Source organism: Gorilla gorilla, chromosome 1 (genome assembly GCF_029281585.2).
Source record: "Gorilla gorilla gorilla isolate KB3781 chromosome 1, NHGRI_mGorGor1-v2.1_pri, whole genome shotgun sequence".
NCBI lineage: Eukaryota > Metazoa > Chordata > Mammalia > Primates > Hominidae > Gorilla > Gorilla gorilla.
Genome location: NC_073224.2, coordinates 209,268,519 through 209,291,570, shown reverse-complemented (window position 1 = coordinate 209,291,570; position 23,052 = coordinate 209,268,519). Strand labels below are relative to the sequence as shown.

At 48.1% G+C, this 23,052-nt stretch overlaps 1 protein-coding gene across 1 annotated transcript in view; it reads right to left on the bottom strand.

Moving 5' to 3' along the window:
- Positions 1-16,375, bottom strand: part of LOC129531557 (basic proline-rich protein-like) — a gene marked incomplete at its 3' end in the record, with an annotated part of 155,003 nt that extends 138,628 nt beyond the window's left edge. The window contains exons 1-6 of the mRNA XM_063709636.1: positions 16,046-16,375; positions 15,786-15,919; positions 15,413-15,501; positions 4,477-4,523; positions 3,145-3,248; positions 427-485 (exon numbers count right to left, since the gene is read on the bottom strand). Coding sequence (XP_063565706.1) covers positions 427-485; positions 3,145-3,248; positions 4,477-4,523; positions 15,413-15,501; positions 15,786-15,919; positions 16,046-16,375 — 763 coding nt within the window. The remainder of the gene's footprint in view (positions 1-426; positions 486-3,144; positions 3,249-4,476; positions 4,524-15,412; positions 15,502-15,785; positions 15,920-16,045) is intronic.
- Between the last annotated feature and the right edge of the window lie 6,677 nt (positions 16,376-23,052).

Here is a 23,052-nt window from a genome sequence, read left to right as displayed (position 1 = left end):
TTGATCCATACAAGGTAGGTGCCATTATTATTCCATCTGGGAGATAGGAACACGAAGGCAGAGGGGGACTGCGTAACTTGCTCAATATGGCATGTTAAGATCAAATCTTAACCCAGATCTGTGGGCCCACCTCTGTGCCATCCAAGGCTCCTGACCCCACCGCCAGGCCCCTTGGCAGGGTAGTACATTGTCCTGTCAACATCTTGGGATTAGCCCCTCCCTCTTCCCCAAACTGAGGCCTTTCCCTCTGAGCCTTAGTCTCTGCTGGGCTTTATTAGCAAAGATTTAGTGTCTAGATTGAGGGAGGTGAAAGTCTTGATCAGATCCAGAGGATGGTGTTTGCTCTGGACTTAAGTGGCACCCGGACTAATGGGACTTTGTACCAAGGATCGATTGTGGGGTAATGGGAGCCCTCCCCTGCCATACCTCCTCCGCCATCCCCAAGCCCGGGGTAGGTCCCACCCAGCTGCGCTGTCTCACACAGCCTGTGGGGAAGCACAGCTGTCAGGGCTGGATTTTCAGGATTAGTTTGGTTGAAGATGCCGAAACCCAGCTCCCCTGGCTGATACCAAAGCGGGCATTCCCAGTGGGAAGCAGCAGGGCCTCCAGGAAGCAGGAGGCAGAATCGGAGACCCCCAGGGCTGGGCTCCTCACCTCTGCATCGGTTCCTACCACAGGCTGAAAACAAATTGTTGCAAGTCACATCCTCAGCCGCCACAGAGGGATCGACTTTCTCACTGCGGCATCAGTGGCAAGTCAGATGTCCATCACTGTGCCCAAAGGCACAGGGGCCCTGCCTGGTCCTGCTCTGGTGAGGTGCCCATCCTTATGCACCAAGAAATTGTGGTCAGGGGAGGCAGCAGGACGAGGTAAGACCATGGGAGTCTCCACCACTGCCATGTGGAAAGGGAGTTGGGGAGGGTGCAGGAAGGGGGAGGGCAACTGGGCAGACAGACACCCCCATTTCACAGATGAGGAAACTGAGGCTCCCAGAGCAGAAGGAACTTGCTGGAGGTCACACAATGAGTAAGCAGTAGAACTGGGACCCAAGCCCAGATCCATCAGGCTCCAGAGAGTCTGTGCTCTAACAACCAGGAGGCCCTGCCCATTCTGCAGTCTGAAACCCCACAGAGATAAGAGGGTGGTTGCAGGAGACAGGGACAAACCTGAGAGCCCCCTGGCTCAGGACGCCAGGGAAGATGGCGCTCTGCCCTCGGGTCCCATCACACCACTCAGAGGGCCCAGCTGAGTGAGCACGTTCATGCCTCGCAGCCCAAGCCGTTGCCAGTAAATTACTCCCAGTAATGGGGATGTTTGCCGAGGGAATTAAAGAGGCAGTAAACAGTTGCCAGAGTAATTAGACACGAATGGCAGACGTGCCAGGCTTCTCAACGCCGGGAAGCAACTTCCATAGTAGCCTCCCTCTGCAGGGCGAGATGACACCACTGGGTTGCGATTGTCAAGTTAAGCAGCTGAGAGCCAGAGAATCAAAGAGATGGCAAGACATTGCTGGGGGAGACAGGGTAACCTTGGAAACTACTGCATATAATCCCCTCCGTATACAGACGGAGAAACTGAGGCCCAGGGAGGGAGAACAGACCTGCCCAGGAACACCCAGCAGATTAGAGGGAGAGGTAGGTCTGGAGCCTCGGTCTCATGGGAAGCAGGTCAAGCCAGTTCCTGGCACACTTGGTTACGCACAGTTCAAGATCATCTTGGGGAGAAGGGTCACAGCTCTGGCAGTTAATGGGGGCGCAGGTAACAGTAATGATGAGTGAAACTTTGGGCAGACATTCATTCATTCGTTCAGTGACTATTTATTAAGTTCCTACTATATTCTGAGTTCTGTTCTAGGCTCTGGGGAACAAGGCAAGCAAAAGTCCCTGTCCTCAGAGAGCTGACACTCCAGAAACACAGAACCCAAAGGCAAGTCGGGAACTCAGGAGGCTCACAGGGGCCTAGGCAAAGGGAGGTGCAGAGACAGCAAGGAGGTGGAGTTCAGGGGAAAATGCATACATGAGCACCCTCTCCCGCTTCCACATGACCTGGGAAAGGGATCGAGATTCCAGAGGAGCCATCTGGCCCTGTCTGGCTCAGAATCTGCCTCTGGGCCTTCCCAGATCAGGTTAGTGGACACACAGCAGCTGTGAGAAGTGCAGGCAGAGCTGGGCCTGGCAGCCACCCACACCTGCAGTTCCAGCCACAAGAGCAGGGCCACAGAGAGCCACAACCCACAGATGAAGCATAGTGAACCACTGCAGATGGGCCTGAGGCAGGGCAGCAGCCTCTAATGGGGGAACAGGAAGATTTGCAGACAGGTAGTGGACCCCTGGAATCTCATGGACCTGCATTCAATCCCAGCCCTGCCGCTCACTTGCTGTGCTCCCTAGGCAAGTTACTGATCTCACTGAGCCTCGGGTTTCTCATCTGCAAAGAGGTTAGAAATGAAAGTCTTTAAGCTCTGACCATCCATAATCAGAGCTTTGAGCAGCAGACAGTTCGCAAGATTAAAGCTGGGAGGCACAGCAGGTACTGTGTGTTGCACATCAACCAGGCCAGACAATGTGAGGAGCACTTCCTGTGAATCCTGTCATTCAGCTGTCTGAAAGCCCCTTGAGCCTGGACCATCCTCTCTGCCTGCAGTACCCCAGACCCCTTTTCCCTTCTGTCCCCAGTAAATCCCATCTCTCTGCTTAGAATAAGCGATTGGCCATGGATCAGGAGGCCCAGAACTATGCCAGCCTCTGCCACTTTCTCATTGTGTGACCCAAAGCCACATGTCTCAGTTTCCCCATCTGTGTATTGAGTGCTCATCTTGGAGATCTGGCACTTCTTTTCTGCAAGTGGGCTTGAATTGTCAATTCAACACATCTCCTGTGTGACTTTGGAGGAGTCACTTTAAGTCTCTGGGCTGGGCTAACCTGCTCACCCAGAAGCCCTGCAATTGGAACCGGGGCACCTTCCCCTGCCCACCTTGATTCCCATTCAGTGTCGGAGCTTGAACAGAAACTCCAGCTCCACTCCCAAGCCCCTCAAGATGCCAGGGACGCTCAGGCTGCCTCCCTAGCCAATCCCTCAGGGCGAGAGACAGGGAAACACCTGCACTCCAGAACTGATAGTCTAAAAACAGCAGCCAGGGCCCACCTGTGGAGGATGAAGAGGAATGAATTCAGGGCCTGAACTGCCCAGAACTTCAGACCCCGGATACAAGCCCCAGGGATGGGGAAGCTGAGCAGCCAGGCCCCCAGCTCGGAGAAGGTGGGGGGAACAGAGCCCAAGAGAATGGGAGTAGGGAGGCTTAGGGACAACCTTTGAAAAATTTAAAAACTGATACAAACTTTATTATTTTTATCTCCATCGTAAAAACAATGCCCAGGCACCCTCAGACAGAGCTGGTGGGAGTATACATCGGTACAATATTTTGGAAAACAATTGAGTAATAGTGATCCAAGTTAAAATATATATACCTTTTGACCTAGCAAGCCCATATCTAGGAATTTGCCTTACAGAAATATACACTAAATGCCAGGAAATGTACATACAAGAATGTTCCTAGGAGCACTGTTTGTAAAAACAGGGAGAAACTGCAAACCAGTGGGGGACTTGCTGGTGAAACATGGGGCATCCACACAAAGGAAAGAAATGCAGTTGGTTTTTTAAATGAGGCAGATCTATACATGCTGTCAGAGAGGCATTTCCAAGACCAATTAGAAGGGAAAAAAGAAAATTGAGTAACTGTGCATAAAATGTGATCACATTCTTATAAAAAGAAAAGACTCCAGGGGCCTGAAAACCAAACTGCCAACTCTTGAATGGTGGGTGTCGGGAGGTCAGAGGAGATAGGAGATGTTTATTTTCTACACTGGGCATTTCTGAAATGTTTGAAAGCTTCTATTAGTCAGAAAAACAGTAACAATAACAGTATTCATTTTCAAATTAAATTAGCACACTCTGGTAACAAAAAAAAAGGGTTTTGTATTGTTTTGTTTTTTTTAATGTGAATTCTCAACACCCAAAGGTGTATTTTTAACATTTGGTTGCATTTCTTTCAGTATTTTAAAATCAGTTTTTCAGGCGTAGTTATTATTGATATGTATGTATAATTTAACATCCCAGGGTTTTTTAAAAAAAAAACTCATATTATAGCATTAAGCATTTCCCAGCTAGCATGAATGTAAACAATGTTTTCATTGCCTGTGGAGTATTCTGGGTGGTCCACAGTTTTAGGTTGTTCTTTTTTTCTTTTCTTATTATTTTTTTGCTATTTTAAATAGCCCTGTGGTAAACATATTTATGCCTAAATTTTGGCGGGAGAAGCATACGGGATCTTTTAATGAGTTCATGCCTTATTAAAAACATAAAATATATATGTAACCAATCTACTGAATGGGTTGAACTTGGCCAAGAGACAAACAGAAAAGATATAAACCCCCCACTACAACCTCCGCCTGCCAATGTGCTCTGCTTAATGCCCACCTCGTCCCTCGAGGACATCCCAAATGGGTCTTTGGGCTCTGTGGACCCTGCAGACACACCAGCAACCCTGTGTTAATCCTGTCTACCTGTCAGCATTGACCGGTCCAGTCTGGTCAAGCCACACTGTCTCTGCTCCAGCTCGGGCCTGACTGGAGGTAGGGACCCCCACAGGAGCTGGAGCCCAAGGTCTGCATCTTCTCTCTTTCTCCCTCCTGCCCTCTCTGCTTTTAGCCCCTCCAGGATCCTGTAGGACAGGATGTGAATCCAAGCTGCCAACTTCCAGGCTCTGTGTTTATAGCCACTGCGCTTCATCGAATGGAAGGATAGAAAGGAGTAGGGGAGCGGAAGATGAAGGAACCCTTGGTCTCCAGCCACTGCTGGAGAGAATGACACAGTCTTTCCTTGGATACACCTAACAAGCCCTCTGCCTTTATGAGCAGGCTCCACCCACTCTGTGTGCTTGGCTGCAGACCCAGACGCTCTGGTGAGGAAGGAAGTTCCTCTGGTGAGGTCTAAAAACCTGTCTCACGGTGGCTCAGGCCTGTAATCCAGCACTTTGGGAGGCCAAGGCGGGCAGATCACTTGCAGCCAGGAGTTTGAGACCAGCCTGGCCAACATGGTGAAACCCCATCTCTACCAAAAATACAAAAATTAGCTGGGCATGGTGGCACACACGTGTAATCCCGGCTACTCAGGAGACTGAGGCATGAGACTCCCTTGAACCTGGGAGGTGGAGACTGCAATGAGCCAAGATTGCACCACTGCACTCCAGCCACTGCACTGGGTGACAGGATGAGAACCTGTCTCAAAAAAAAAAAAAAAAAGAACCTGTCTCAGATGCTTCTTTCTCTGGCCACTGAGGTCTTTACCATGAATCCCTTCATTTCTGCAAGGAAAATGCCTTTGAAATAGCAACCAATGTTTTCTCCTATGATTTCCAGTCATCCCTCAACCATGTTTCAGGCCACAGTTAGGTCACTCAGGCCCTGCTGACTCCAAGCCAGGACTTTGAGCAGGAAACTGAGTATAAAGTGAACCTCCTCTGCCTTTTAAGTAGCAAAAATCTAGGCCCCCAGGGTGTTGGCAATAGATGTGAAAGGACACACAAGGATTCTGAGCAGGGCTGTCCATGGGGCAGGAGAAAGATGCCCCTGGTTGGGGGATTGACGACATGGAGGGCTGGGGAGGCACTCGCCAGGAGTTCAAATGCTGTCCCCACCACTGCCACACGGCCTACCAAGCCGCCATCATCCTCCCCCAGGTTACTGCTGTGGCCTCCTCTCTGGTCTCCCTGCCTCCACCTTTGTGCCCCTATAATCTGCCCTCACAGCAGCCAGAGCATCCCCTGATGACCTAAGTCAGATCGTGTCGGCCCTCCTCAGAGCCTCAGGTGATTGTCCTCACTCAGTCAAAGCTAAGTGCTTACAGGAGTGTAGGAGGTCTCCCCACACTCTGGCCTCCTTTGCCTCTTAGCCTCTCATTCCAGCAGGAACTCTCCACCCTCTCATTGCCCTACAGTCTCACCACCCTTCATGGGCCTTGAACACACCAGATGCACTCCTGCTTCAGGCTCTCGGCACCAGCTGTTCCCTCTGCAGGAAGTAGCCTTTTCCTAGACTTCTGCACAGCTTTCTCCTTTACCCACTTCCAGCCTTTGGTCAAACGTCACCTATTCAAGGATGCCTTCCCTGCCGCTGTCTTTACAATTACACTTCTGTCCCCTTTGAGCCAGCAGTTCTGTCACTGGTAAACTGAGTTATTTCCCTACTTTGTGTCAGTTACAGAGAAAGAACACCCAATGGTTTAAAAGGCAAGCAGGATTGGCCAGGCGTGGTGGCTCACGCCTGTAACCCCAACACTTTGGGAGGCTGAGGCAGGTAGATCACTTGAGGTCAGGCGTTCGAGACCAGCCTGACCAACACGGTGAAACCCCGTCTCTATTAAAAATACAAAATTAGCCAGTCGTGGTGGCACACACCTGTAATCCCAGCTACTTAGGAGGCTGAAGCAGGAGAATCGCTTGAAACTGGGAGACCAAGGTTGCAGTGGACCCAGATGGCACCACCGCACTCCAGCCTGGGCGACAAGAGCAAAACTCCATGTTGAAAAAAAAAAAAAAAAAGCCAAGCAGGATTTATTCGCTGGCCAGAGGAGGAGTGAACTCTTGCTCCCAAGACACCTCCTCCCAGCCAAGCTGTGGGAAGCTGGGGAACTTTAAGGAGTTAGATATTGGGAGAGGGGCAGTTGCAAGTAAATGCAGGGAATAACTTTAGATTTGCAGGCACAAGTCATAAACATGTCTCTTCATAACACACATGTTCAGAAAATGGTGGCACTTCTATGGGTGGGGACTTAGTAGTATAATGATATTTTGATGATCTAAAGGAGTCACTAGTTCTGGTTTGTTCCAGTTTCCAGCAGGCCTTCTCGTCCTCTGGTAATTAGCAAAGGGTCCTGAAGTTCCCGGGCATACGCAGTCCTTGTAAGCTAGCTAGAGCTAAAGAGACTAAAAGAAACTGTTAAAGAGAAAATATCGAGCTTTTTCAGCCATCTACTGCTTAAGAAAATAATGAGCACTTTCACGTGTTTTGTTCCCTCTGCTATGTTTCTCCAGGACTGCCCTGGTAACAATTCCTGCCCCCTCATCCTGTATCACAATGTTTCATCACAGTCATCCTCTGCCAAGATACTCTGCAGTTTTACTTTCTGTGGTATTTACAATTGGCCTGCCCATCACTAGACTCTATGCTATGTAAGGGCAGGGACCTTTTGTCGTTTTATTTTCCCCAAGGGAGGCACTCAATCAATACCTGTTGAATACAGAATGGACTCCTACCCTGGGGGCTTCCTTCCCGCCTGCCTCCTGGAGTTATGCCTGGGAAGGAAAGGATCTGAGAGCAGAGGGGCGTGGAGCGGCTTTCCCTGCTGGAGTCCCAGGAAGAAAGGAATGCTGAGGTATCCAGGGGCTGTGGCTGCAGGTGGCCACACAGTGTTTCCTGCACCTGGTATGGCATAGAAGAAGCCCAATGAGGCTGACTCGAGGCAGGCCTGCAGGCAGATCAAGCCCAGCTCCCTGCATGACTCCGTGGCCGAGGGGAGGGCAGGCGATGCTTCTACAGATGCCAAGATGGTGAATGGGCCCTGGAGTGAGACACACCCTGGGATAGGATCCAGATGTGTCAGGATCATGAGAAAAGACAAGCCACATCTCATGGACTTCTGAGCTGAAATTTGTACCTGCTACATGGGGGGCTCTTCCACCCCCTCCAGGACTCAGCCTCAGCACGGGGGGGGGCAGAAACAATGCTTTTCACACGCTTTCTCCAAAAAGTGGAAAAGAGTAGACCACACCGGGCTCAGGGGTTTTAACCAAAGCTGATGCCCTCAAGCACCACGGTAGTTAAGTTTATCTATCAGCTTGGCTGGGCCATGGTGCCCAGATATTTGGTCAAACATTGTTCTGGGTGTTTCTGAGGGCACTTTTTAGATGAGATTAACATTTACATTGGTGGACTTCTGGTAAAGCAGATTGCCCTCCATAATGTGGGTGGGCCTCATCCCATCAGTCGGAAGCCCGAGTAGAGTAAAGAATGACTTGCTCCCCTGAGCAAGAAAGAATTCTGCTAGAGGACCTAGATAGCAACTCTTCCCTGAGTCTCCAGCCTGGTGGCCCACCCATCAGAGTTTGGACTTGCCAAGCCTCCACAGTTGTGTGATCCAGTCCTTAAAATAAATCTCTCTTGGGCCAGGCGCAGTGGCTCACGCCTGTAATCCCAGCACTTTGGGAGGCCGAGGTGGGCGGATCACGAGATCAGGAGATCGAGACCATCCTGACTAACACGGTGAAATCCTGTCTCTACTAAAAATACCAAAAAATAGCCGGGCGTGGTGGCAGGTGCCTGTAGTCCCAGCTACTCAGGAGGCTGAGGCAGGAGAATGGCGTGAACCCGGGAGGCGGAGCTTGCAGTGAGCCAAGATTGCACCACTGCACTCCAGCCTGGGCGACAGAGCAAGACACCGTCTCAAAAAAAAATAAAATAAAATAAATCTCTCTCTGTCTCTCTATACACACACACACACACACACGCACACACACGGTATTTATGTACTATGGATACTACAGTATCTATAATACTATGTAGATATGTATATAGATACATATACATAGTATCTACGTGTGTGTATGTGTATATACACATGCATACACATATATGTATATATTGGTTCTATTTCTCTGGAGAGCCCTGATGAAAACAAGCACTGAGTTATATTTTATCTCTAATACTATGAACCATTGATGTTTCATTTCATAAGATATTCATATTTGTCTTAATATAGAAATATGCTCAGTATCCTGTCAGTTAAGTTACTCAGCATGTCCCTCACCAGTTCCCCAATTGAGTACAAGGCTGTTTGGTAGGAGATGCTCTTGGCAATTACCCCACCTGGCCCCGCTAAGCCTGCCCTCACCAAGGTCTCTCGCAGTCTCCTCCTGTGTCTCAGTCCCCTCTTCCTCAGTCTTCTCAGCAGGACTTTCTTTCTCTGCCTATTCCTTAGGATTTAGGTTTCTCAATATTTTATCCCTCTGCATTTAGTCCATTTGTCAGGCATTAAGGCCTATCATGATTCGGCCCTGATGTACTTCTCCAGCCTCACTTCTAAGCAATCCCCTAAGCACGTGTCCTTAGCCAAATGCACTCACAGTCAGATAACCACAAACCCTTTCTGAGCACCTGCTATAAGACAAGTCTCGACCCATTTGCCCTTTCCAGAAGATGCTGTGTAGTTTCCTGCCCCCATGCCTCATTTTCACCCTGCTATTCCCTTTCCAGGCTTCGCTTTCTCCCCACTCCCTTCTTTACTTGGAAAACTCCCATCCGTCCTTCAAAGCCCAGCTCAGATGTCCCACCTGAACTTCTGTTCTTGGCAGTGTGGTCAACCAGATACCCTAAACAACTCTCCCCATGCAAACAACCTCAATGCTGGATAAAGTTCTTTTTAATCTTTTTAAAGGCATCAGTGAACTGGCACAAAATTATGAAATCCTAAGAAGCAAAAAACAAAGAGATAGAAGGATTCCTAGGCAGTGAGAAGCACCCAAACTAGCATTTTTCCCCAAAGTTTCACAAAACCCTGGAGACGTTCATAGGAGATAAAGCCCAGAGCCAACCATGGTGATAGGCCTAATAGAAGAGTCCAGCATAAAATGAGAACCCCAAAGGACTATACCCTTTGTGAATGGCTGAATAATAAATAAACATGCTGTAAAGAGAGGAGCAACAAGAAAACATGTCTGTCTCAAACTCAGTGCCAGGTGAACAGAGGAAATACTGTGAAAACAAATTGTAACTATTTCTTGTGGATTTGGAGTCAAATTTATGATATACATGACCAAAACTTCAAATAGAACATTTAATAAAAAGTGATTCTGGACCGGGTGTGGTGGTTCATGCCTGTAATCCCGGCACTTTGGGAGGCCGAGACAGGAGGATCACAAAGTCAGGAGATCGAGACCATCCTGGCCAACATGGTGAAACCCCATCTCTACTAAAAATACAAAAATTAGCTGGATGTGGTGGTACTTGCCTGTAATCCCAGCTACTCGGGAGGCTGAGGCAGGAGAATGGCTTGAACCCAGAAGGCAGTGAGCAGAGCTCACATCACTGCTATTCAGCCTGGAGATAGAGTGAGACTGCGTCTTAAAAAAAAAAGTGATTCTGAGTTGCTAGTGGTCCCAAGTGAAGAGAAGCAACCAATACAAGCTGAAAGAATGCAACCTCTAAGGAACATGAGCTCACAGAACACACAAGAAAACAAAGCACCATGAGTGAGAGCCCACAGAAACTTCAGACAACAAAATCAGACCCATGACGGCTCCAGATGTTAGACTTATTAGCCATGGGCTATAAAAGAGCTATATCTAATATATATAATGCAATAAAAGAGAAGATTGAAAATATAAGCAAGGAATAAGAGACTATAGAAAAATGACTAAGCAAATTTTAGAAAGAAGGAAAATGGCAGTCCAGAAACAGTTGAAGAGAATATTAGTGAACTGAAAGATATTGCTGAAGAATGTGGCACAGAAAAGTGATGAGATAAAAATAAGAAAGAAATGCTAAGAGACATGGGGAATGAGTGAGAAAACTGAATCAATAATCCCATCAGGGTTCTGAAGGGGATAACAGGAGCAAAGGAAATGAAGAAATACTTGAAGAAAATTATCCAGACTTCTTGAAAGACAACAATTTTCATCCCAAAAACATTAAATGAGATAAATAAAAAAAGAGAGCCATGCTGAAATACATATAGTAAAACTGCAGAGTACCAAAAGAAAGAGAGAAAGAAAATATTTAAAACAGCCAGAGGAAAAAAATACAGATGTCTATAAAACAAGGATGGCTGACTTCTCAACAGCAATGGTGGTAGCTAGAAAAAGACAGTGAAATACTATTTTCATTGTGCTGAGAAAAATTAACTGTCAACATAAAAGGCTAGCAAACCTATCTTTTAAGAAGGAGAGAAAAATAAAGACATTTTCAGACAAGCAGAGACTGTCACCAGCAGGAAGAAAATTCTAAAACAAGCCTTTTCCAGACAAAACGAAACTTACCCTCAGGAGAGGTAAACTCTAAAGGAAGTGGGTTAAGCGGAAGGAAAATAAATTCCAATATAAGGACTGACAGACAAAATGGATTGATGAGGAAATATGTGATAATCACATGGGAATTAAGCTACCATTAAATGTAAGATATAATGACAATAATGTCTAGGTTGGGAAGTTAAAAATAAACAAGAAAGAATTAAAATATGAGATAAAAATCCCAGGTAAGTTGAGAGAAGGTGATCAGAGCATTCTAGAGGACTCTTGTGTTGTTTGGGAAAAGCATACAAATACTGGTGAATGTTAAACCTTGTTAAATTAAGTAGGCATCTTAAAGCAGCTAGGATAACCACTTGGAGAATAGATAGGTCTATTCTCCTATTATCCTATAGACCGAAGGCCTGACCAGCATAAAGTACGTTCCACAAGTATCAAAGGATTTGTACACAGTCTCAGATCACAAAACGATTAGGTTACAAATGAATTTAGAAAGCGAAAAATGCTTATGTGGTTAGAAATTACAACATATTCCTCAACACTTCAAAATAAAAGTAGAAATAATAATGGAAACGTTTAAATATACAGAAAAACAATAATGTTGCTACAAAACATTAAAATTTGTTGGATGCAGTAAAAGCAATATTTAGAAGATTATAGCCTTAAATGCTCACACTAGAAAAGAAAAGCACTCAAAATCAATGAGCTAAGTGTCTAGATTAAGAAGTTAGAAAGGGAATAACAGAACAAACCTGAAGAAATTTAGGAAAAGATGGCCTGGCGTGGTGGCTCATGCCTGTAATCCAAGCACTTTGGGAGGCCAAGGTGGGAGGATCATTTGGGACCAGGAGTTCGAGACCAGCCTGGGCAACATAACAAGACTCCATCTTGACAGAAAATTTACAAATTAGCCAGGTGTGGTGGCATGCACCTGTAGTCCCAGCTACTCAAGAAGAGGAGGCAGAAGGATTACTTGTCCCAAGGAGTTCGAGGATGCAGTGAGCTATGATCACATCACTGCACTCCAGCCTGGGTAACAGAGTGGCACCCTGTCTCTTTAAAAAAAGATCTTTAGGAAGAGAAATTTGAGAGAAATCAATTATTAACAAAAATAGAAGTGAAAGTAAACACATAAAACAATTATGTGCCCAGCACAATGCTGATATGTATTAGCTCAGTTCGTCTTCACAAGTATATGGAATGCATATTGTTACTGTCCCTATTTTTATAGATGGGGAAACTAAGGCATAGAGAAGGTAAAGCAAACATACGATAGACAAGATCAACAATGCCAAAAGCTGGTTCTTGGAAAAGACTAAATAAAGAGAAGGCCCACACATGACTGAAATGAGAAAAGAAAAACATAAACAGCAAGAGAAAGCACAAAGAGACAGCATTAATAATAGGAAACAGACCATATCATAGAAGCTACAGAGATTAAATAAATAAATACAAACATATCCAGAACAACTTTATAACAGTACATTTGAAAGCACATGACACTGACTCATTCCTATAAAAATACGACTTACGCAAACTGACTCAAAAAGACATTTTAAAAGTTGTGCAATCATATAACCATTTAAAAAGCTGGATTAGGAATAGAAACCATCCCACAAAGACACTGGGCCCGATGGTTTTATAATATGCTTTCTGAACACACCAGATAGAAATAAATCTAATATCTCAAACACACTTGTAGTTTATGAGGTTAAGAAAACCGTGACACCAAAGTCAGGCAAGAACAATATGAGAGTGGAAAATTACAGGCCAAGTTCACTCAAGAACATAAGTATAAAAGTCCTAAACCTAATATTAGCATAAGAAATGCAGCAATGTAAGTGTATCATGACCAAGCTGGAGTTATCCCAGGAATGTAAGGTTGGTTTAATACTAGAAAATCAAGGTGGATCATATTAACAGATTAAAAGAGAAAAAACATATGAACATTTTAATAGCTGCGAATAAAATTCAATATCTTTTCATAAGTAAACTCCTAAGAATTAAATAGGACTTGCTTAGCTAGATGAAGAGCATCTATGAAAACCTACCTACATTGTACATTATGACACAAAGCTCATAGCTTTCCATTTGAAATCAGGAACAACACAAGGGTAACTGCTAGTATCACTCCTAGGAAAGTTAGAAAGAAAAAAATTAAAGGTATAAGGAGCAAAAAGAAACAAACCTGTCACTATTTGTTTGTCTATGTGGAAAATCTGAAATAATCTACAGATAAGTAAACAATAAAGAAGTTTAACATGTTTACTGGATACAAAATCAATATATATATTGAATTAAATTTCCATGCATCAGTAAATTAAAAAAACACCATATACAACAGAAAAAAAAAAACAAGTATAAAATACCTAGCAATGACTCCAGTAAAAGTTACAGAAGCTGTTTCCAGAGAAAATGAATACTACGTACACAACCTGTTTAGCACAGACCTTGGCATGTTGTAGCCCTTGGTTTGTGCGTCCTTCTTTTTCCACTCCCTTACAGTTCAGGCATTTATTATTGTCAATCTGAAGTGGAAAAACACTACCAATATGTCACAATAATTTCTGTTTATCGGATGTCATTGACATGTTACTTTAAAAAGAAAGCTTAACATTTGCTTCATACTTTTGAGTTTTCCAAACACTATCACCTTCACTGTCTTTCATAATAGCCAACATGGGCCAGGGGCTGTGGCTCACACCTGTAATCCCAACACTTTGGGAGGCCAAGGCTACAGGATTGCTTGAGCCCAGGAGTTCGAGACCAGCCTGGGCAATATAGTGAGACCTCCAACTCTTAAAAAATATATTTTTTAAATTGCTAACAGATGGGCATTTGAGGACACTGAGGCTCAGAAAGATGAAGTGATTTGCCAAGAGATAAACTATGCAGGCAGGATCTGAACCCAGTTCTGTCTTGTTCTAAAACTGAGTTGTTTCCACCACACCTCATGCCCCTTGAACTGGGGCTCATTTGTTGATTAATTTCCCACATATTCATTAACACTGTGATAGAAGCTGGAGTGCAATAATGAACAAGGTGGACGTGAACTCACTTTCCTAGAGCCTAGAATCCATTGAAGGAAACAAGTCATTAAATAATTGCCATAGAGCTAGATGATGCTGTGCTGTGGGGGCTCAGAGAAGCAGAGCAGGAAAACTTCCTGGAAGAAGGGGTATTTACTTCTAAACTGGAAAGGGAGTATGAGTCATCCTGGTAAAGAAGAATGGGGGTGAGGGTAAGGTAGAGAAGTGCAGGAAATGTTTTTCAAGCTGAAAGAACAGCATGTGCAAAGGCTGGGAGGAGGGAGTGGCCTGGGTGTGGAGTGGAAGGAAGTCTGGTGTGGCTGGAGCCTAGGCTCTGGTCAGTGAGGGATGACAGGCAAGGGACAATCCACGCAGGGCCCAGCATGGCAGTCTAAGGAGTTTGGGCTTGATCCTAAGGAAAATGGGGAGGCATTGAAGAGCTTTTAAAAGAGAGTGTCGTGTTTAATTTGGGTTTTAGAGGATAGAGTGAACCAAGTATAGAAAGATACTGAAGTCAGCACTGGGTCAGAGGAGACCCTCATACCCAGTTGTCCTGCTTTTTGCCAATCTAGAGCCCTCGTGACCTCATGAGCCCACTCCCAGTATCTGTCAGGACTCCAGGCCACAGCAACAGACCCCAGTCCAGCAGCTGAGGCCTTTAGAAGTGGGATGATTGGCCCCAGTGCTGAACAAGAGGCTCTGATGTAAAAGAAAAGTCTGCCAGAATCAGATCTTAGTGCCCCGGGATTTTCTCTCTACCCATCTTTCCTCTTTGTGTCTGGTTCTTTTTGCAAAGTGGCCTCAGTTTCTCCCACTGCACCTGGGCATGCCCCATGAGGCCAGGGCAGGTGATCCCAAGCATCTACTTTGAGCTCCATGACTCCAAAGGCAAAAGGAAGTGTCTCCCATCAACTCCAGCAGAAAATCCCAGGGGAAGCTTGGATTGGCCCATCCTGAACCAGTTACTGTGGCTTAGGGATGCAGGACTCTGATTGGCCAGGCCTAGGTCACACGCCCACCCCTGTGATGTAAGTGGGCTAGAGTGGGGCGGAAGAGCTGTAATTGACAGAACAAACATGGAAAGACCATTACCAGATGAAGGAGGAGGCTCGGTAAACAGGGTGAAAATCAGCAACAAATAGCCAGCAAACACATAAAGAAAAACCAAACAGATGTTCTAGGTATAAGCACTCACTTGTTCTTTAGGACACCACCGTTATCACCTATAACAGGAACTTTCTTGGACCACTCCTGCAAGACACTGTCAGAACTCCCCTTGTGCATCCCCCTAGAATTCTGCACTTACCTTTGTCACAGCCCTTGTCAGCTGGTACAAGCATATCTCCCACACTGAACTGCAACTCCTGAGGGCAGAGGTCTTTCTGAGCCACCAGCCTAGCATAAGGGAGGTGCTAGCAATGGCTGGTAGTTGAACAACTTAATGCACATCTTCCCCCAACTTTTCCCAGGGCTAACTAATAGAAATGGGCTGAGAAACTACCAAAACTACCAGTCAACCTGGATCAGTCAATCCAACCACCAGTAAGTACAAGAGGGAAGAGGGAGGGTATCAAATGGTGTGTGGGTCTGACCCAATAGGTGGCCCACAGGGTTGTTCTGACAATTCTTTCCAAAGAGCCACACAGCCAAGAAATCTTACCCAGAGTTGGCAGTGTCACCAAGAGCTGTCCAAGAACATGGACACGGAGAGTGGACCATTAGGCAAAGGCCAGATCCTCAGCCATCTCGCCTCATGCTGCCTGCAGCAAACAGCAACCTGGAACTCACAACCCAGATCTTCCCCAGACTCCTCCTGTTGATGGCAGCAACAGTCCATCTAGAGCAGCCACTGCTATTACACTGGCTGCAGCAGTGAGGCACAACTGGGACTGCACACTCCATGGTGCCAGCAGGAAATGAGGACAAGTGGGAGCCTCACCCCTTCCAAGTTGGTGGGGCAGGAGCTCCCCAGATGCAGCCACAGCAGCCCAAGTTGTGGCTGCAGATCCATTGTCTCCTGCTCCATGGAGCAAGCAGGAGCCCCGCACCCCAACCCAAACTGGGCGCAGATGTAGCCACCCAAACCGCAGCTATGGACCCTGGCATCCCTGCACTCTTGAGGGCCCAGGAAGGCAGCCCCTGTCCTTGCAGGGTTGGAAATGCCTGCACCCACTGCCTGGCTTCCCCCTGCTGTCAGCACCCATTCCAATCTTAGAGCAAAGTCGGCACTAAGCCTGGGCTCAGTCACAGCCCGGCTGGGTGTGCACATGCTTAGGGCAGTGCTGACATGCCAGCCCCCTGACACTTTGGCCCCCTCTGGACTTTGGGCACCAATGAGCATAGGAGGAAAGTCAATGGGGCCAGGGGTGCTGAGGGCAGCTCAGGGCTGGCCTGCAGATGCCCCCTTGGCACCTACAGCCTGGGTGCCATGAGCAGCAGCAGGAGGCAGACAGACTCCTGGACAGGTGGCAGGTCCCTGATGAGGCCCCACCTTCAATTCAGGGAAAGCCTGAATGCTGGGGGCCAGGCTGCCAGTCCCATGTACTGGAGTGAGAATTTGTGCCTCTTCTGGGTATGCCCATGGCCACCCATGGACCAATCGGCATGGACTTCCCCACCTCTGAGGCCCATAAAAGCCCTGGGCTCAGCCAGAGCTGAGCAGACATTGAGACAACCAGCTGCAGAGAGGAGCTACCCACTCCAGGGCCTCCTCTCTCCTGAGAGCTGCAGAGAATGACAGGACGACCTGCCTGCAGAGAGGAGCTACCCACTCCAGGGCATCCTCTGAGCTATTCTGTCAATCAATAAAGCTCCTCTTCACCTTGCTCACCCTCCACTTGTCCATGCATCTCATTCATCTTGGAGGCAGGACAAGAACTCAGGACCTGCCAAATGACAGGGCTGAAAGAGCTATAACACAAACAGGGCTGAAACATGCCCCTTGCTCAGCATGTTGCAGGTGAAGAGAAAGAGAGAAGAGCTGTGACCCTTCAGGAAGCGCAGACCTGGGAGCTCCCCAAGCCTGGGCTGTGACTCCCTCTTTGGGGCCCTGCAGTTCCTGGAGTCTCCAAGCTTCTGGGTGCCACTGTGTTCTCCAGTGGCAGCCATGGAAGCTGCTTGCGGTGTACTTGGTCCAGCTGCAGCCTTGCAGAGAGGTACCTGGAGCTCCCTGCCCCATTGCAGCAGTCAGCGTGCCTGACTGTGCACAGTGGCCAGACCCCACACTCACTCACTCACACACCCCTCACTGCTCCATGCCTTGCTCACCCTTGGCAGGCATGGGATCCAGGCTGGAAGCGTGAGCCAAGCCGAGCCTGCCAGGCCAAGTGGGCAGAACAAGGCCAGAGGGCCCAAGCAAAACTTGGGCAAAGGAGCCACCAGCCACAGAGGTTTCCAACCAGAAAAGAGACACTCCAAGGATTCTGCAACTGTGTGGACAGGTCAGACAAAACCTGGCCTGGAAAACCCTTCAACTCAGCCATTCCACTTTTGGGTATCAACACTAGAGAAAAACTCCAGTGTGCACACAGTGAAATATGCATAGAGGTACTTATTGCAGTACTTTTTATAGAGAGGAAAAAATGAAAGGAACCTAAATATTTAACAATGGGGAAATCACTTTTTAAAAGATGACACTTCGATGCCATGGAAATGATACATGGCCTCATTAAAAAGAATGAGGTAGTTATTGGCCAGGCACGGTGGCTCACGCCTGTAATCCCAACACTTTGGGAGGCTGAACCAGGCAGATCACCTGAGGTCAGGAGGTCGAGACCAGCCTGGCCAACATGGCGAAACCCTGTCTCTACTAAAAGTGTAAAAATTAGCCAGGTATGGTTGCTAGTGCCTGTAATCCCAGCTACTCAGGAGGCTGAGGCAAGAGAATCACTTGAACCCCAGGAGGCAGAGATTGCAGTGAGCCGAGATTGCACCACTGCACTCCAGCCTGGGAGACAAGAGCAAGACTCCGACTCAAAAAAAAAAAAAAAGAAGAAGAAGAAGAAGAGGAGTGGAGTAGCTCTATATGTACTGACATGGAAATATTTCTAGGATTAGGATGTTACTAATGTAAAAACAAAAGGCAAAAACAAAAGGCAGATGCACAAAAATACATATTGCATGATATTATGTTTTTTAAAACACCCATAATAAAAATGCATACATATGTATGCATATAAATGCATAGGAATTGGGTCTATAAGGATTATATGCCACCCTGATAACAATGGCTATTATGGGGAAGGGATTCAAATATGGAGGAGGGTAGCTCAGGCAACTTTGTATCTAAATTGTTTGACTATATGACAAAAAGAATATATGCATCTAGCACTTGCATAATCAAAATTAGGATTTGAAAAAAAGTCAGGGGATTATGTGTATTGCAGCATTGCCAGTAATAGCAGAAAGCTGAAAAACAACCTAAATATCCACTGGGAAGGAACCAGCTAAATAAATACTGGTGCCTCTGACAAAAGATTACGAGGCAGCCACTGAATAAATAGGACAGATCCAAATAGGAAAATACTCTCAAATGAAAAAGCAAGCTGCAAATGATGCTTAGGGTATGATCTCATGTTTGTGAAGGAAAGACAAGTTATTATATACTTAGGGAAAAACAACAGATGCCAAACCACTGTGGCAGCAGAGGCAGGATGGATGAACCCTTGAAGACTCACAGAGCCGGGTTCAGTCCCTGCTCTGGAACCAGCTGGGTGGCCTTGGGGGTCACTCTAATATTCTGAGCATTGTCCTTTAAAACAGGACAATGGCAGAATCTACCTTGCAGTGTTGATGACAGGACTGAAGGATCTAGTGAATCTGAAGGGGTCTACCCATGGGCACGATTCAGCGAGCTCACTGTAATTAATATCTGCAGTATCTCATCTAGGAGGTGGGTTTCGGGCTTGGGGGACAAAACACTTAAAATCCTTACACTCTTCTACACTGCTTGAATTTTAACAGTGAGCTTGCATCACTTTCATATTTTAAAAAACTAATAAAAACTAAAAAGAGAACCCAGCCCAGCAGTTGCCTGCGATTAGTCCATTCCCCTGGGTTCTCCACCCCCATTGCTGTCCTCACACAAAGCTCCCAGGCCTGCCATGCCAGCCATCCCCAACTACAACCTATGAGTGCATGTGCCCAGCCACCGCCAGCTCTCACCTCGAGAAAATTGTTTGCAAGACTGTGATTATGGAGAAGCGCAGATAAAATAAGCTGGGCCCTCAGGGAACAATGATCCCTCCCTGCTGAGGGCTTGGGACCAGGGGGACAGCCAAGAGGTGGGTGACAAGTGTTCTCCTGTCACCTGCCTGCGTCCTGTGATTTAACATCATTTTGACATTTCTCCAGCTGAGTGGCAGCTACAGCTCCAGCCCCATGAAATCAAGTGGATAAAAGCTGGAGCAAAGGGCATGAAGACCTTGACTCCCTGTCATTTTGCCACCAGCTCTGCCAGAGACAAGCTGGCACACAAAGCCACTGAAGCCAATAAGGAAATGGATCGGCACTGAAGGGAAAAAGAGAGATTGAGAATCCCATGAAATTGTTCCTTCCTTGAGAGTCTGCTGCTGTCTCTGGTGGAAGGGGGATCAGGGAGGATCCATCCAACTGCACAGAGAAGACCTCAGGCTGCTGGCAGTGGAGTCTAGGGGCTACATGCACTGAGCACCTACTATGTGCCAGGCCAGGGCAGGCCGTAGGGATGCTGCAGTGAACAAGACAGATGAGGCCCCTGCCCCCATGGCCAATCGTCATTATCATCCTAAATAATATCATTCCTTCCTAGCCCTCCAGCTCTGTGCTAAGTGGTCCACATGCTTTTCTTTTTCCTAATTCTTGAAAATAGCTTCTGAAGTAGCATTTTATAGAAAAGGAAACAGACTCAGAAGTTTAGCATGCTGCCCACAATGAAATACTTTCTTTTCTTTCTTTTTTTTTTTTTGAGACAGGGCCTCCCTTTTTCACTCAGGCTAGAGTGCAGTGGCTCGATCATAGCTCACTGCAGCCTCAAACTCCTGAGCTCAAGGGATCCTCCCACCTCAGCATCCAAGTAGATGGGGCTACAGGTGCACACTACCACACCCTGCCAATGTTTCTTTCTTTTTGTAGAGACTGAGTCTCACTTGGTTGCCCAGGCTGGTTGAAACCCAGACGCTCTCCATTTCCAGAGCCTCCATCCACTGCGCTGCAAAGTCTGGCACCTCTCCTTCTCTGGAACTGCTCTGTGGGCCCAGGAACAGGAGTTCCAGTCCTAAGTGGGTGCTGTGTAAACCTTGTACAATTTGCTATATAGCCCCTGCCCTGCGTGCGTACTTGAGCTAGTGTCAGGGAAAAGGTAAAGGATTTTGCACTTATTTATTCATCCACTGCACACTACTTGGCACCATGCTGAGCCTGGGGACCAGCAGGGGACAACCAGACAAGGTCCCTTCTGGAGAATGCAAGGGCTTTGGGGGAAAAACCATTATCTCCATGCAGCCAAGACAAATCCAAGGGGGTCAATGCTATCGTGCAGCCCCCAGCTCCGCTACAGTGGCCAGTCACAGAGACCTTCGTCACCACCCTTCCTGGGAGTGCAGGAGGATTCCCAGGGGGGATCAGGGACAAAGGCCACCTCCATCCCTATTGGTACAGGCCCTACTGACTCTTTCTTTCTTTACAAAGTGACAACTTCACAACATTTCAACTTTAGAAAGTTCTCGGTCTTCAGTACCCACCAAACATGTTGAATAATACTCTGTAAGGTTGTGTTGTTGTTTCTGTAGTTTCCTATAGTTTTTTGTTTGTTTGTTTGTTTTGTCTTGTTTTGTTTTGTTTTTTGTTTTGTTTTTTCCAACCACCTGCCCTGACATCATGTCCACATGACCTGAATTCAAGGGAGTAGCTCTTTCCCTCCCATCTCCGCTCCATCCACCCACACGTGGCTGGCTGCTCACTTAATGCCCCTGGAGCCCACACAGTAAGCCTCACACCCCACCCAAGACTGTGCTGGGCCCTGGATGGCCAAGGGTCTGAGCCCCTCAGCTCTGCATCCTTGGAGAACAAACACCACCAGAGGGACCTACAGCTTCTGACCACCCCCCTTCATCTCTCACGTCCCACCTGGAGGACTTGGGCTCTGTCACATCAGGCAAGCCCCTGCCTCAATCCGGGCCTCAGTTTTCCCATCCGTTGACTGAGGTCCAGACAGGGGAGTCAGCCAAACACCAACACCTTTCATTACCCACTGTGAAGAGCTCAACTCCTTGACTCACCATGGGCCCCACTTGGACAGTGCATCCTCCATCTGTGTTCCCAGCACAAGGCCTGGCACACAGCAGGGCAGCATGGTGCATGGTTCTGAGGATGAACCCGGAGTCAGACAGGCTGGGCTCAAGTCCTGGCTTTGCTACCCATGTGGTCTGGCGCTTTGCTTCTAAGGGTCTCAGATCCCTCATCTGTAACAAGGTGGCAGCACTGTCACCTCTGCCAGGGGCTGTTGTGGGGATCAAATGCGACAGCGGGTGAGAGGCTCTCAGCACAGGGCCCACACACTGGGTGCTCAATTAATGTTAACAGCTGTTAATAATATTAAATAGGCCAGGCGCGGTGGCTCACGCCTGTAATCCCAGCACTTTGGGAGGCCGAGGCGGGCGGATCACGAGGTCAGGAGATCGAGACCATCCTGGCTAACATGGTGAAACCCCGTCTCTACTAAAAATACAAAAAATTAGCCGGGCGTGGTGGCGGGCGCCTGTAGTCCCAGCTACTCGGGAGGCTGAGGCAGGAGAATGGCGTGAACCTGGGAGGCGGAGCTTGCAGTGAGCTGAGATTGCGCCACTGCACTCCAGCCTGGGCGACAGAGCCAGACTCCGTCTCAAAATAAAAATAAAAATAAAAATAAAATAAATAATATTAAATAACTTCCGACTTCCCCCACGGTGGGCGCCTCCCGGGCCCAGCAGCCTCTTGGCTGGGAAAGAGACAGACGGGGGCCCCCTTCCCCGGGAACTGACTTTCCAGTGGGAACAAGGACGACCGTCGAGGAAACCGACAAATGAATTAAACGAGCACCAGCGTGATGAGCAAAGCGGAGAAGGAAAGAGGGCGCTGTGAGGAGAGCGAGGCTCCTCCGGGAAAGCTCCTTCTGCTCCAGGTGACAGCGGAGAGAGATGGCACCGCGCGGCGACCGGCAGGGCCGCGTCCCCTCTGCGTCCTAGCACAGCGACGCCCCGCCCGGCACCCGCCCTACGTCACCCACAGCCCCCGACACCCCCCCCCCCCCCGCCCTGGGCTTCCAGTCCCTGACAGTCGCTTCCTGGGACGCCGCCCCCCAACGCCCGCCCCCTCTGAACCCTAGGACGGCCCCGGGCACCTGCACATGATGTGTGGCCACGCCCCCGCCACAGCTAATTGGACCGGGGTGGACACCTGAACCCAGTCTGACCAATCAACTCCTGGGTTGCCGCGAGACCCGGACCGGGCCCTGTCCACAGGCTGGACCTGAGCGAGGGAAGGCGGGAGACGGAGGGCTGGAGGCGGAGGGCGGGAGGCGGAGGGCGGGAGGCGGAAGGCTGGCCCTGAGCTGGGACCCGAGAGGGAGAAAGGGCAGTCCCCTCCCTCAGGTCCTGCTGCCCTCCCCACCTCACCTCTCCTGGGATTCAGGTCCCAGCTGTGACTTAAGCCAGTACCACTGGGTTTCAGTCCCTCCCAGCAGAGCGCCCCATTCGCTTCCCCTGCTCCCCGCAAGCAAACCAGTGTCCTCCCCTCCCCCAGCTCCTCTGCACCCCTCTGGGCCCCTGCCCTGTCTTCTCTGGGGCCACTACTGGACCCAAGCTTCCCAGGGGCTGGGCTTCTGGTGTTCTGGAGGAATGAGCGAATGAATAACAAAGCCTCGGAGCCGCCCCCAACAATGGAAAGAGCCAGGGCCGAGTGGTAGGCAGAGCTGGGCTTGGGTGCTCCTCT